The 15944-nt window shown below is 36.1% G+C and overlaps 2 protein-coding genes across 2 annotated transcripts in view; both read right to left on the bottom strand.

The window, feature by feature from the left end:
- tbc1d19 (TBC1 domain family, member 19) overlaps window positions 1-15944 on the bottom strand; it is a 76924-nt gene that overhangs the window by 7656 nt on the left and 53324 nt on the right. The window contains exons 16-20 of the mRNA NM_200491.1: window positions 10964-10996; window positions 10769-10878; window positions 10574-10665; window positions 5429-5544; window positions 4760-4830 (exon numbers count right to left, since the gene is read on the bottom strand). Coding sequence (NP_956785.1) covers window positions 4760-4830; window positions 5429-5544; window positions 10574-10665; window positions 10769-10878; window positions 10964-10996 — 422 coding nt within the window. The remainder of the gene's footprint in view (window positions 1-4759; window positions 4831-5428; window positions 5545-10573; window positions 10666-10768; window positions 10879-10963; window positions 10997-15944) is intronic.
- Window positions 1-15944, bottom strand: part of LOC147843244 (uncharacterized) — a 1033179-nt gene that overhangs the window by 999002 nt on the left and 18233 nt on the right. The gene's annotated exons all lie outside the window — the stretch shown is intronic.

Genomic DNA, 15944 nt, shown 5'->3' with positions numbered 1-15944 from the left:
CAGGTGAACAAATCTAAGCTTGGTTTTAATAAAACAAATATAAATATGCATATAATGAATACTACTACTAATAATAATAACATTATACAAAAGCATGATGTCATGAATTAACTGAAAAAAGCCCCCCAAGATGAAAAAGGCATGAAGTGGTTTTTATATTTATGTAGAAAATAATATATATATATATATATATATATATATATATATATATATATATATATATATATATATATATCCTTTCATCCTTTTAATTCTTTTTTATTTGTAAAGATATTTGCGTATTGCTGTACATCCTGTGTGTATTAAGTAATGTGTAAGCGAGGCCCACAACTAACGTGCTCTGCGCTGGACTTTAGACCTGCTTTCAGTCGGTTTATTGAGCAGTCTATTTTAGTTCCTCAAAATAGCAACGTGCCAACAATGCACCTTAACACACCTCTTTTCTACACCAGCACACCCATGAGTCCACAAAGTAAGCAAATATCAGCAGTTGGTACATCCTATTAGTATTGGGGATGTACAGATCCGATCATGTGATCTTAAATCGGGTTTCAGACTCAATCGGAAGTTACCTCTTGATCAGGACTCGAATATATCATTATTTTTGAACATATCTATAGTTATGCGGTCGTTAAAGTTAGACCTCTTTCTTGACTTCACACAGAAACAGTAAAGGATGTGGCATGACATCAGTTTGTTGCGGAGACGCTACTGCTTAAATGCCGACAAAGTAACACAGAAGCAGCTTGAAGCAGAAAGTGCAAGTATGTCTGCAACAACATTGCCAAAACAAACTGTAAGATAAGTAAACTTGGGATTGCCTGCCGGGTATTTTAAGTTGAGATGCTGTTTGTTTTCATATTAGACTTTATATATATATATATATATATATATATATATATATATTTACTGTTGCACTAAAGTTCAAAAGTGAAGAAATTATGTTATTTAATACGTGAGTGTTCAAGCTACCTCACAAAAGTGCTCTGTTTGTTAATAGAGTTGTTGAATGTTAAAATAAAGTGAATTAAATAAAAAATAAGGAACATCTTGGATCTGTTTCTATGTTTTTATGAATTACAGAAGTATCAAAATGGGTTTCAGTATCGGTAGGTACTCTAAATCAAATGATTTAGACTCGAGGGCAAAGAAAACATGGTTGGGAAATCCTTAATTAGTATCACCTTTGCTTGAGCGACACAACATAATCCTGGTACATAGGCCTGCTTCCGAGTAGGTCTGAGCTTACAGACCTGTTGCAATGACAACAAAAACAAAACTATCCAGAATTGTGTCAAACCATCAGTAATCAAATCCAGCTAACTGAGTATTCAACAGAAAGAACAGACCACACACAGTTTGTTTCTTTATCTTACTAAAATGACAATATTTTGTTATTGTGAGTGTTCACAAATAACAGTTGTCCCCATTGCAGTTTTGAATGCCTGACTCTTATCTCCATGACTGATTTATTAAAGCTTTTCAATTGCAAAGCTATTTTACTGATAACATTGAAAATGTGCTCATGTTTTCATGTTCGTGCAAGTCTGTTTGCACTAAATGTGGCCACGTTGGTATGCGAGAAGCGCTTTCTTGAGGAAACGCTGAACGCTACTTTTACATAAATAACATTTTGGAGGGAAAATATTTTAGTCAGGATTTAGTGTAGACTTTGTGTCCTATAGTTTGTTTGCTTATTTGGTTGCTTATCGTCTTTGTTGTTGTTGTCGTTCTTGTGGTCTATTGCAGTATTTTTTTCGGCTTAGTCCCTTTATTAATCAGCGGTCACCATTAGGGAATGAACCGCCGACTTATCCAGCATATTTTGTTCCCAGCAGATGCTCCTCCAGCTGCAACCCAACACTGGGAAACACTCATACACTCTTGCATTCACACACATACACTACAGACAATTTAGCTTATTCAATTCACCAATAGTGCATGCGTTTGGACTGTGGGGGAGCACCCAGAGGAAACCCACACCAACACGAGGAGAACATGCAAACTCCACACAGAAACACAAACTGGCCCAGTCGAGGTTTGAATCAGTGACCTTCTTGCTGTGAGGCAAGTGCTACCCACTGCTTCACTGTGGCACCCTATAGACATTTAAAATAAAATAAATGATTTATGATATGGTTCTTAGGTCAAGACCTGCCTGGAACTGCTTTTAGATCTGCACTTCATGAAAAAAATCATAGCACACATTAGAAGGTTTATCAAGTAATCAGAATCATTCCCCTGCCTTGCAGTAAAGTATCAAATAATTTAGACTTCTCTCTCTTTCTTTTCTGTAAGCACTTCCAATGTAACTCATAGGGCACTTTTTTTGAAGAGTGTAATATATTTATAGCTTTTATTATTAAATGTGTGTAATATGTACATAATGAAAGTATAATCTAAGTTACTTTTGAAAAAGCAGCTTCTGCTGATGTGCAAACAACTTGCAGCCTCACTTGAAATTCCTGATTGCATGGATTCCAGAGGAAATGTTTAGGGAATATCGTGTTACATTGTCATGGCAGAGCAACATGGTGTCTCAGTGGCTAGCACTGTTGCCTCACAGCAAGAAGGATGCTGGTTTGAGTCCCGACAGGGTCAGTTGGCATTTCTTTGTGGAGTTTGCATGTTCTTCCCATGTTGGCGTGGGTTTCGTCTGGGTGCTCCGGTTTCCCCCACAGTCCAAACACATGCACTATAGGTGAATTAAATAAACTAAATTGGCTGTATGAGTGCGAGTGTGTGAATGAGTGTGTATGGGTGTTTCCCAGTTCTGGGTTGCAGCTGAAAGGTCATCCGCTGTGTAAAACATATGCTGGATAAGTTGGCAGTTCATTCCGCTGTGGCGACCCCAGATGAATAAAGGGACTAAGCTGAAGGAAAATAAATGAATGAATTGTCATAGCAACAGTGGTGATTTCCTTATTATTTACTCCCCTTCAAGTGGTTCCAAAGCTTTATGAGTTTCTTTCTTCTGTTGATCACAAAAGAAGATGTTTTGGAGAAAGCTGAAAATCTGTAACCATTGACTTAAATAGAAGAAAAAACAAATATGGTTACCATTTTGCAACATTCTTCAAAATATCTTCTTTTGTATTAACAGAGGAAAAAACCTCAAATAGTTTTGGACAAAGTAAATTACAGAATTGTCATTTTTGGATAAACTATCCCTTTAACATGGACTAACTATAGAACAACTGGATTAAGGTTAGTTTTGACAATTAAACTAATACATTAAAATATAAAGCTGCCTTTGAAAACAGTTAATATGCACTGTGAACGAACATGAGCATATAACAAAGTCTAATAAATGCTGTCATAGTCTTTTTAAAAAATTAGACTTGCTTTTCTAGCTAAAATAAAACAAATAAGACTCTCCAGAAGCAAAAATATTATCAGACATACTGTGAAGGTTTCCTTGCTCTGTTAAACATCATTTGGGAAATATTTAAAAAAAGTAAGAAAAAAATCTAAGTAAGGCCAATAATTCTGACTTCAACTGTATTTGAATATATATATATATATATATATATATATATATATATATATATATATATATATATAGAGAGAGAGAGAGAGAGAGAGAGAGAGAGAGAGAGAAGAGAGAGAGAGAGAGAGAGAGCGAGAGAGAGAGAGAGAGTACTGAATATATATATATAATCAGTACTGATGCCAAATCTAATAAAACAACCTATGATTACGCTTCAAAAACTAGCACACCCAAATGTATAATAATGTAATAAGTTTTTTTGCAATATTTTGCTTGAGTTTACGTGTATTATCTTTCAATTTCTAAATATGTTTGGTTACTAAAATATTATTGTAATAAATATATTTGTTTGATAAATCTGTTTTCTTTAAATTTCACCAAAATACATTGCAAAATTCACAAAAGAAATGGAGAAAAATATTCATTTTCAAAATGGGCTGTACTGAATTACGCTGAGCACTATATATATATATATATATATATATATATATATATATATATATATATATATATACATATATATATATATATATATATATATATATATATATATATATATATATATATATATATATATATATATACGTGTGTGTGTGTGTGTGTGTGTGTGTGTGTGTGTGTGTGTGTATAAATATATATGCATACATTTAGAATAACATATTCCTTATTGTTATTTTTTCTCTTAATTAATGCATTATCTAATATTAATTCTAATATATTCTAATATATTACTATTATATATATATACTTTCATTTTGTTGGAGTTAAAACACTGTTTTAACATTTACCAAGTGACCTCAATCATTTCCACAATAAGTGCCCACCTATGACCTAGATATTTGCATTTATAAACAAAAGAATCCTGGAAACAATTTTCCACTACAAATGCATTGTTAAATCAAATTAATCATGTATCACACATGTAATATGTCTTCAAGTAATGACCTTTAAACGGTTATGCACACACATACACACACTCACGCACACAAACAGTGTCGACAGGCAACTGTCATGCTAAGGTTCCCATCACATTTGACATCACATAGTCTAAACACTTTAAAAGTAGGGTGTGGGGGACTTGGTCCACATTTAAAAGTGGTTATCCCAGCAATTCTAAAACATGTGCCTTGGGTGGACTGGGTTACTAGTGTTGGCTGCCAGTGAAGACGCTATTTATGTATCCCTAAACACTCGCAAACACACACACACACACACACACACACACACACACACACACACACACACACACACACACATGCAAGTAGAGACCTCAGCTGATGCCAGTGATGTCACTTCCATTAGGTTTTCGGCTCTGAAGGCAAAGACAGCAGTGGCCAGGACTGAAAAAAGAGGGAAAGACATCCAAGAAACTGGGTATATGCATAAAACTGACTGGCCATTATTATTAAAGATAAACTAAGATCAAATGAGACAAGCATAAAAGGTCACGTTTTCAAAATGAAGGTAAATTAAAAAAAGATTCAAGTGTGTTGAGAACAGCGATTAAAAGGATTGTTCACCTAAAAGTGAAAATTTATTCACCATTCACTGTTCATCAAGTGGTCCCAAACCTTTATGCTTTTTTTACTCAGTTGAAAACAAAAGAAGATATTTTGAAGAAAGTAAAACCTATAACTATTGACTTCCATAGTATTTGTTTTCCCTACTATGGAAGTCGATGGTTACAGGTTTCCAGCGTTCTTCAAAATATCTTATTTTGTGCTCAACAGAGGAAAGAAACTCATAAAGGTTTAAAACAAGAGAAGGGAGAGTAAATGATAACATAATTTTTGGGTGAACTATCCCTTTAAACTATGTATCCATTGAGAAACAAACAGTGGTTATACTGTAACTAAAACAGAGAAATGACTGCAAATTATATGTTTCATGTTCACAATAGCTAACAAAAGGTCACATATTATGGAAATGTCAACCTACCGGCTACAATCTCCAAGGAATTGTATCCTAAGATACGATCCCATAACAACAGGAGCTGGTCAGTGGACAGGTATCCTGAGAAGGCTCTGACTATCCATTTGAAAGCAATACGTAACCTAACACACAGAAAGAAACAGACATGGTGAGAAACACTCACCAAAACATACACAAATTAGATGTAAACCCTTAATAATAAATAATTATTACTTGCTTTCGCACATGTGCAGAACTGTATGTACATAATTCAGCCGCTAGATGACGCTGCAGTGCTATAATATCATAACCGTTCTTAAAGGGATAGTTCACCCAAAAATGAAAATTCTGTCCTCATTTACTCAGCCTTTACGTGTTTTAAACCTGTATGAGTTTCTTTCTTCTGTTGAACATGAAAGAATATATTTTAAAGAAAGCTGTAACAATTTACTTCCATAGTAGGGAAAAACAAAAACTTTGGAAGTCAATGGTTACAGCTTTCTTCAAAATATCTTTGTGTTCAACATAAGAAACTCATAAAGGTTTGAAATAACTTGAGGGTGACAGGGTTTTATCAAGTCAAATTTAAGACTTTTAAGACCATAATGAATGAAATTTCAGATTTATACAAGGCTAAACAGTAATTATTTTTATTATTTTTTTAAGTAAAACCCTTAAAAAAACTTTCAAAACAAATGTTATTGTAAAGAAGATAATTAAACCTTATTAATAAGTATATAAAGTTAATAAATAAATGTTTCTTAAAACTTCTATTGAAATATATTGTTAGTGATTAGTTAGGTGCTGGTCAAATGTGGTATAGCTTTACGTGAACATATAGGAAATTTAAGAACAATTTAAAATGATTTACAGGTTCAAAAAAACCCTGGAGTACTTATTTTGAGATTTTATCAGATTTGTGTGTGTTGAGCAACATTTAAGACAATGTTAGCACCTGTTAGCTTTAATTGTGGGGGAAACTGGATAATTTGGAGCTTTTGTCAGCTTATTTCATCTTCTGGTTTTAAAATAATTTTTGGGGCGGGATCAAAATCGGTGGAGTATCGTGAATCTGCTAGTGAAGTGATGACGTGAAGACCCTGCTTCTTAATTATTCATTAGAGCATGTGCTTTCCGAAGGCAAAGCAGACCTGCCAAGCTGTGAGAACCAATGGCTGCGTTTCCACTATCGCGCCTAAAGACAGCAAGCCAAGGCCAGTCGTGTTTTCACTGTCACTTCTAGGGCCTGATCGGGCCAAAGCAGGGTTTTCTTGGGGCCAGCGGCTGGCCTTTTTCGGCCCGCCGAATACCTTGGGCCAAAAAAGGCCAGCTGGGGCTTCGGGGCAGAGTAAAAGGAGAGGCGGACTTAGTCTGAGTCTGGTAAAGATGGCATGCCGTCATTACACTAGTATCCCGATCGCACACTAGTACATGCTGCAAACAAATAAATAAATAAGGGAAAGAATAACTATAGCCTTATAGGCTTGGAGTCATTTTGCCAATGATCGTCCTTATGTTTTCCTTTTAAATGTAAGGTTGTTGCATAAAATAATAAAGTTATAATTTATAAGTGACTTTTCTTTGCTGCGTCCTCCTTGATGTTTCAATGACGCATAATAATCTTTACAGCATATTAAAGACACAGCAGCCAGTAAAGGTTGTCGAGAGTTTTGTCAAGTTTAAAAGGTGTGTTTATGCGTGATGCATGCACGTTTAGACGCCTGTGTGTGAATGTGAAACCGGGCAAAAGAGCGCTCGCTTCACAGCTCTGTTGATGCCACGACCGGCTTTTTCTGTTTTTTTATTTTTATTTATAAAAAATGAATACAACAGAAAGGCATAAAAACTTTACAAATTACATGTCCACTTTTGTAGACTCAAAACAATAGTGTCATATCTTGATTTATTGAAATAGTTTAAAGAATTACAAAAGCGGATATAATAAAATCACATTAAATAAGTAAACCAATATAAAAAAACAAAAGCTAGCTATAACAATGTAGGTATATACAATACATAAACCAAACCGTTTTAAAGCTATAGGCTATTAAACTTTCATTTTACAAAGCCCTGTCTAAAAAAAAGGTTTTAGATATTTTCTAAAAACAATAAACACAGGAGAAGGTTTGAAATATTATTTATAAAGTGTTTGGATATGATGATATTAATCAAATGGTGCAAACAGAGCATTTTTTGGGTGAATGAAAGCAGAAACTAGGCGACCTTTTTTCCTGTCATCCAGCACATTGGAGAAAACTGAAAACACAAAATGTATTCTGTGTCCTCAAACAAGTGTTTATGTTTTTATATGATGTGGTAAAATTAAAAAAATGAAATTTTAAATACATGAATAGCTTTATTAATGGATAGCTGCTGAGCTCAACGAAATATAGGCTATATTTTATTCCTTGCTTTTATGTGCTGAAATACTTAACACTTTCCCTTACTTAAGATCACCCAATAACATACAACATCCTTAAATATAGGGCAATAATATATTAAATGTCATATAGCCTAGCGAAAAATTTATGTTTTATGTCTCTCCGGAGCATTTGGGCTAAATGTTTGAAGACGTCTATCAAAATGAGGATGTTATAAAATACATTTCATATCGAGGTTATTGCCGAAGAATTTCTGTGGTTTTATGCTGCTAATGACTGGGTGTGACCGTGTCCACGGACTCTGCATACGGCCCACAGTATTTAGCTGTTCATGAAGGGTCCTATGTGCTTGTTTCCATGACCCATGGGTTTGTTGCATGTTTTTCTTTGCGATGCTGTCCGGGCCGATACAGCAAAGCTGGTAGTGTAATATAATAATTATATATGTTTTTATATTATACACACATCTGATGTTTCTATTTGCACAATTTTTCCATGCCCACAACTTAAAGCATTGTGTTAAATTAGGCTTTGCAGTCTCCGTGTTTAGTCCTTTACTTCCACTGTATCTGTTCAGCTGAGGGAACCGAACCAACTCCATGACGTCAGACACAAAATGGCGGCGCCCTAGGTCTAAAATCAACAGTAAAACATGCCGTTTTCTTCTAAATAGTTACATTAATCAAGTTTGTTTGATATATTAAACTATAAAATCATGGGTCTCCTTAGTTTATGTCTCATTTTGTGAACCAACTGACAACTACTTTCACCCATGCTCTGCTGGCCACGCCCACTCCTGCTTCTGCTCACAGTGCTCCATGCTCATTTTGATGTATTTTTTTTTTTAAAAAAAAGGCAGACCAAATGAGGGGAATTGCATGGCCCTTTAAGACATACAACACAATATTTCCTGTGAATTTAAGACCTTTTAAGGCCAAAAAAGTTTTTTTCAAGACCCTGCAGTAAATTGTCAGTTTTGGGGAAACTATCTCTTTAAAAGTATAGTTTGAGTGTCTTTTTGTTTAACAAAAAGTAAGTTATTTTGAAAAATGTTGGAAAGCTGAACATTGTATTTGTTTTTGCTGCAATGGTGTTCAATGGTTACTGGTTTCTAACATTTTTCAAAATATCTTCTTTAGTGCTCAACAGAAAAAGAACACAAAGGTTTGTAACCACTTGAGAGTGAGTAAATGGTGAGCCAATTTTTCATTTTTTGGTGAATTATCTCTTTAACATCAGCTGTAATTTAAGATACCAAAAGTTTTGAATTTGAATGAAAGAATATTTAAGCATACAAAAATGATAAATTATTCAAGTATCAACAAGAATTTAACATATTTAGGAGTTGCTTAGAAGTTAGAGGCATTTAGCTGGAATCTCAAGTAACATAAGTGTTGTATGATTATAGCCAATAAACAATTCGATAAAGCACATTAAACCTTTAGCTTGCATGTTTTTGCCCAATTTCTTTGGACAAATTGCCTGGAGGGCTGGTGTCTGAGTTTAGCTCCAACCCTAATCAAATACACCTGAATCAGCTAATCAAGCTCTTATTAGATTCACTAGAAACTTCCTGCAGGTGTGTTGAAGCAAGTTGGAGCTAAACTTATTAGAACACTGGCTCTTTGGGACCAAGTTTGGACACCCCTGATTTAGGGCAAAGACTATTAGAGACTATTAAGCAGGTGTGAGTTGTAGCTGGTTGGAGCTAAACTCTACAGAGTTGCGGCCCTCCAGGAATTGAGTTTGAGACCATTGATTCAGGGTTTCTGGAGAGCCGCAGCATTGCACAGTTTAGTTCCAACCCTGCTTCAAACTCTGACACCTGTGACTTAGAGGAAAGTTTGAGTTATGATCTCTGTTAAAGGGTTAATACATGAAAACAATAATAACAGAATAAATGTCACATGCTTGTTTACATTTCCAATTTCTATGGTGTTGCAGGTGATTTTCAACCCATTGCTAAGGAGTTGCTTATAGTTACTGAGTAGAATTAGCTTATTGTTAATGGGACTGATGTGGTATGAGTCTAGATAAAAAAAAAATAACAAAAAACTCAGAACAACAATCAAGGTATTTAAGAAAGCTTGAAAACAGTGCTTACTGATTTACTGAATACATCAATACATAACTCCCTTTGGCATTTACTGTCTGTTTTGCAACATGATATGCAGATCTTTTTCATACTCAAACAGCATTAAATGGAAGTGTATGAAGCAAAAAATGTCTTTTAATACAGTTGAAGGCAAAGTTAATAGGCCTTCTGTGAAATTTGTATTATTTTTTTAAATGTTTCAAAGATTTTTTCAACACATTTGTTAACATATAGTTTTAATAGCTTATTTATTTTGTCTTTGCCATGATGACAATACATAATATTCTACAATATATCGAAGTAGTATTTATCTTAAACTGCCATTTAAAGGCTTAACTTAGGTTGAAGGCTTAAATGGGTAACCAAGCAGATTAGGTTAATTATGTCATTGGACTACAGTTGTTTATTATGTAGCCAATCAAAAATAATAATTGCTTTAGGGGTTAATATAATAGACCTTACTTTATAAAAATAAAAAAATAAAAATAAAAATAAATAAATCTGCTTTCATTCCAACAAAAATAGAACATCAAATATGAAAATGCTGTGAAAAATGTCCTTGCTCTGTTAAACAACACTTTTAAAATACTTCACAGGAGGGCTAAAACTTTGCCTTCAACTGTATATCATAAAAGATGTGCTTAAAAATACAAATTATTAATTTAATTAATAGTGTAATCTGCAATGTCAACTTACGGCTGGGCTCCGATCTCTCGTAGATGGTAGAAAAGCTGAGGAAGATGAGCCTGTAGTAACCTCTCAAACTGCAAGCATAGAGACACTATACCCTAACAAACACAAACACAGGGTTGATGAGTTTTCTCTCATCAAATCTCTAAGCCAACTGACACAACGACAATCAATCATGTTTCATCGCACACAGATACTTACAGATGGATGTGAGGAGATGGAGTGTAGTCTGAAGAAGTAGCGAATATACATCTCCCTAAACACACTGTACAGCTTAGATGGCTCGTTATATAAAAAACACAGAGGAGCCACTGCAGCACAGAATGACAAGACAAATGCATGTTTATTTAGAAAGCATATTGATATATTTGATGGCATGCATTTCTTTATACCTACCATACATTGAGAAGCCATGGAATGGGATGACACCTATAAGACAGAAAACTGTTTAGAATTTATTTTGAATTTATTTATTAGGATTAACCCCACTGAAATTTACCATCTTGTTTTCACAGTGTATCACAAAACAAAACAAAACCCAAAATAAAATAAAATCAAATCAAAACAAATCAACACAAAACAAAAATCGAAACATCACAGAACAATATAACAAATCAAATCAATTCAAAACAAAATCAAAACACAAATGAAAACTCCTCAATTTATTGTTACAGCTGTTGTTATTTTTATTATTATCATTATTATTAGTATTATTCCCAGCATGAGTATATTATAGTTATCAAATTACAGTAATAATCTATCATACATATCTTTAATATTATTCTTCCATGTGGAATTGTATAATTAATAATTAGCATTGATATCGTGTTTTCTTTTTTATTTATTCAGTTTTTATTATTATTATTCTTTTTTCTTTTCTTTTTTTTTGGGCTTATTCTCGTTGCTTTGTTTGCTGAACTTTATTTTTTTTCTTCTCTCTTATTGTTTCTTTTTTTTTCTTCTACTCCTCCCCTTCCTTTTCTGTTTTTATTTTATTTTTATTATAAGTATTTTATTAATTTTTGTTTATTATCATTAGTTTATTTTCTCTTTTCCTCTATCTCCCCTTCAAACTTACTACTTACTACTATTATTATTTGTTATTATTATTATTATTATTTATTATTATTATTACTTGTCCTCTCCCTGATTTCCCATCCTCCCCTCTCCTCGACACCTTTGTCATAAATGGTATTACTTTTATTTTTTGAAATCATTATTATTATTATTATTACTGTTCTGACTTGTCCTGTTATCTTTCCATTATCATTATTACAAGTATTTATACCATTATCATTATTAAGGTTGCAGTTGTTGTAGTTGTAGCGGTAGTAGTTGTAGTAGTAGTAGTAGTAGTTGTAGTTGAAGTAGTAGACAGTGTAATAGTATCGATTGTTATTGAGTAATTGTTACGGAGATTTTTGAAGTAGTAGTTCATGTAAGTAGTAGCAGAAGTAGTAATGGTGTGGTAGTTACAGTAGTAGTAGTAGTCGTTGTTGGTGTAGTAATATCAGTAGTAGATGTTGTTGATGTAGATGTAGTAGAAGTGATTGTAGTAGTAGTAGTAGTGGTAATAGTAGTAGTAGTAGTAGTAGCATTAGACGTTGTTGTATTAGTTGTAGCAAACGCTATAGTAGTATCAGTAGTGGTAGTCGTTGTAGTAGTATCAGTATTAGTAGACATTGTAGTAGTAGTAGTAGTAGTAGTAGTGGTTGTGGCTGTAGTAGAAGCAGTAGTAGTTGTAATATAAGTAATTTTTTGTAGTAGTAGTTTGTGTAGCACTTGTGATTTATTATTATTGTTGTCAGTTATTACTGTTGTCCTTTCTTTCTTTTTACTCTAATTTTTACTATCATACATTAATAAGCATTGTTGTTACTCCCTACCTCTGACTGGTTTCTTTCTATATGTTTTATCGATATCTGTGACACTTGCTTCATTTATTGACTGTTATTGTTCCTTATGTATGTACTCTGACCTGTCCACCAAGTTACCTTTACATGCATACACACACTCACACACACACACACACACTCACGCACATACCAGTACATGACTATATTGTTGTTGTTTTTGTTTTGTTTTTGTTTCGTTGCTTTGTATTTGTTATTTGTTGACGTTTTCTTGTATTTGTATGATTTTTTGCATATTCTAATAAAAAAAAAAAAATAAAAATAAAAACACAAATGAAAACAAAACAAATCAACACAAAAAATGAAAACAAATGAAAATAACACAAATTACAAAAAGCAACACAAATTAATTCAAAACATCACAACACAAAATCAAAACAATGCAAAACAAAACAACAAATCAGATCAATTCAAAACAAAAACAAAAAAAACACAAAACAAAATAAATAAAGATCAAAAACAAATCAAAAATCAACCCAAGACAAAAATCAACATAAAACAATATTAAAACAAAAACAAAACTATAATTAACACAACAAAATCGAAACAAAAAACAAAACAAAACACAATAAAAAAGAAAACAAATCAACACAAAACTAAATTAAAACAACACAAAAAAAAAACAAATCAAAACAAAAATCAACACAAAACTAAATCAAAACAAAAAAAAATTTATGGAAAATTTATGGAAAACTCCACAGCGATTGAACCTTGCTACGGCGTGAGCGCACCAACATCACCAGAGTCGCAGCCCTCCGACTTGCCCCCTGGCCCTAACTTACCTTACTTACCTGAGAAGCTTTACAGGCTTAGATATATTTTTTGAGGAAACGTAAATATATACCAAGTTAATTCTAGAAATTTAAGATACAACAGTACATTAGGAAAGTGTGCAGTCCCGATAGAGAGCAAGCTGCAGAGGCCTACCTGCTGCCCAGAAAGGGAAGACCGGTGGCAAGCAGACTTATGGACTAACCCTGAGAAGGGCAAGAACACATATGAAGGATGGTTAGCGGGGAAGGAAGACACGGGCCCCCCTAAGCAGGGGGGACTATACCGTGGCTGGGACACAGCAAGGAAAGGGGCTGGGTGTGCCTCCTCTGTGGGCAGCACTTGCAGGTTCACTACGTAGTCTAAAAAAAAATAAGCACTGTAGGAACCAAGGACACCTAGAGAGAGTAGGTCGGCCTGAATTGCTGGCACACTTCGCTGACTGAAAATGCCTCCAGATACCTGCCACTTTTGACTGATGTTAACATGACCAGCAGTGCTATCTACCTGGACAGAAATCTTAAATATAATGTGTCAAACTGATCGAGCAGACCTCTCCTAAGAAAGATCTCAAAGTGGGTATGAGAGAGGGACAGGATAGATAATTATCTATGTCTCACGCCTCTGGGAACTGGATGATGAGACGATACTTTCCGAACGCGCTACCATCCCCATGTCCTTAGAGCAGGAATGATTGAAACGCCAACCTTTCAGTGTGGATTGGACAGCCTTAGCGCCTGAGGGAGGATAGCATTGCACTGATCTGGCATGTCCGGGGTGCTTCTCGGAGAGAAGTACACCACACAGCAAATAGACTCTACTTTAGGGTGTAGGCATGCCTCATAGAGGGTGCTCTCTAGCCTGAGTGACGGTGTTAACCACCGAACCGGTAGATCACCTAAGTCCACCGCACATGTGAGGTTCCAGAGATCAGGGCGTGGGTGCCAAATGGTGCCTGTCCCAGAGAAAAAGGTGCTTCTTTAAGGGGATATGCCAGGGAGGGGCCGTCACAAGGAGAAAGCTGAAATACAGTTCCGATTGAGCCAGAGAGGCACAATAAACAGACCTGGTCCTCGCCTGCTCCCTGACTTTACACAGTTTCTGTACAAGTAGGCTCACTGGAGAAAAATGCGTATTTACGCACGCCCTGGGGTCGGCTGTGTTAGCCAGTGCACCAGAATGCAACCACAACAGCTGGACAGCCGGTAGTGGAGTCTCCATTTTCTCAGGCGAAACTGCCATAAGAGTGCATCAGCTGCACAGTTGAGCTCGTCGGGGAAGAATGGGACACATTGATTATGACTCCGGAGGAGCAGACGGCAAGCGAGCTGAGACATGCAGCGAGAGCGGATAGCCCCCGTGCGGTTTATATACGTTGTTGTCGCCATGCTGTCTGTCCTGACCAGCACGTGTTTCCCCTCTAGCACCGGCGCAGCCAAGACACACTGCCAACAGCTCCAGGCAATTAAAATACCAATGCAACCAGGTTCCTTCCATAGACCCACAGCTGCATGCCTGCAACACACGGCCCCCCAGCCTGGACATTTGCTCTAGAGGCACACAGGTCTGTAGAAATACAGAGTCCATCCAGAGGCTAAGGGCGCGTGCAGCAGAGTGCAGTCACCCGGTGCTTGTCCACGTGCCATGCGCATCTAGGGACCCGATAGTGAAGCCGATGCTGAATCAGTCGCCTATGGAGCAACAGGAGCGACATGACAGCTGCTGCGGATGCCATATGCCCCAGGACCCTCTGAAATAATATCAGAGGGACCACAGTTTTCCTGTCAGACTCTCTCAGACAGGTCAGCATCAGCTCTGCCAAGGCGCACCGTCATGATGATCAAGTCCAGCTCCAACCCGAGGAAAGAGATGCTCTGCATGGGGGTGAGCCTTCTCTTTTCTTGATTGACCCGAAACCCTAACAGGTCGAGGTGTCGGAGCACCCTATCCTGGTGCACAATCAAATATAAAAAGCCAGTCATCGAGATAATTGAGTATGCGGATACCCATGAGCGGAAGAGGCATTAGGGCATCCTCTGCAAGCTTGGTGAAAATGCGTGGGGACAGGAAGTGACCGGAAGGGAGGACTTTGTACTACCATGCTCAATCCTCGCACGCAACTGCAGAAAAATGGAGACATGAACATACGTGTCCTTCAGGTCTATTGCTGCAGAATAATCCTGAAGAAGAATGCCCCGGGGATGCTTATGAATGAGCAATCTGAGTGGCTGCTGTAAGGCAGTGGGTCAAAACACGCAGAACTAAAATTGGTCATAACCCACCACTCTTTTAGGGTACGATGAAGCACAGACAAACAAGCCCATACCTCATCTCAGCTGGAGGGACTGGCTCGATTGCGCCCTTCGCCAGGAGGACAGCAATCTCCGTGTGCAAGACAGGGGTGGACACAGGGCAGACCCTGGTGTAATACACATCCGAGAACTTGGAGAGAGCCCCAGGCTTGTGGATCGTATGAGCTCAGGGCTCTCTCCCGTGACAGCATGCCAAACAAGCTTTATAATCAATCATCAGCTAAGTGTGAACTCTTAAAAGTGTATCATCCTACTGCTAAACTGATAAATCATCTAATAAACACAATGGCACCAGTTTCAACAGATTTGAGTGAATTTAACAAATGAAGACCACAGAGTGCATGCTGAGACTTGCTGACATGCAAATGTTGTAAAAGCTGC

This window comes from Danio rerio, chromosome 7 (genome assembly GCF_052040795.2).
Source record: "Danio rerio strain M-AB ecotype USA chromosome 7, GRCz13ab, whole genome shotgun sequence".
NCBI classification, from domain to species: domain Eukaryota; kingdom Metazoa; phylum Chordata; class Actinopteri; order Cypriniformes; family Danionidae; genus Danio; species Danio rerio.
This window is presented reverse-complemented; position numbering and strand designations above follow the sequence as displayed.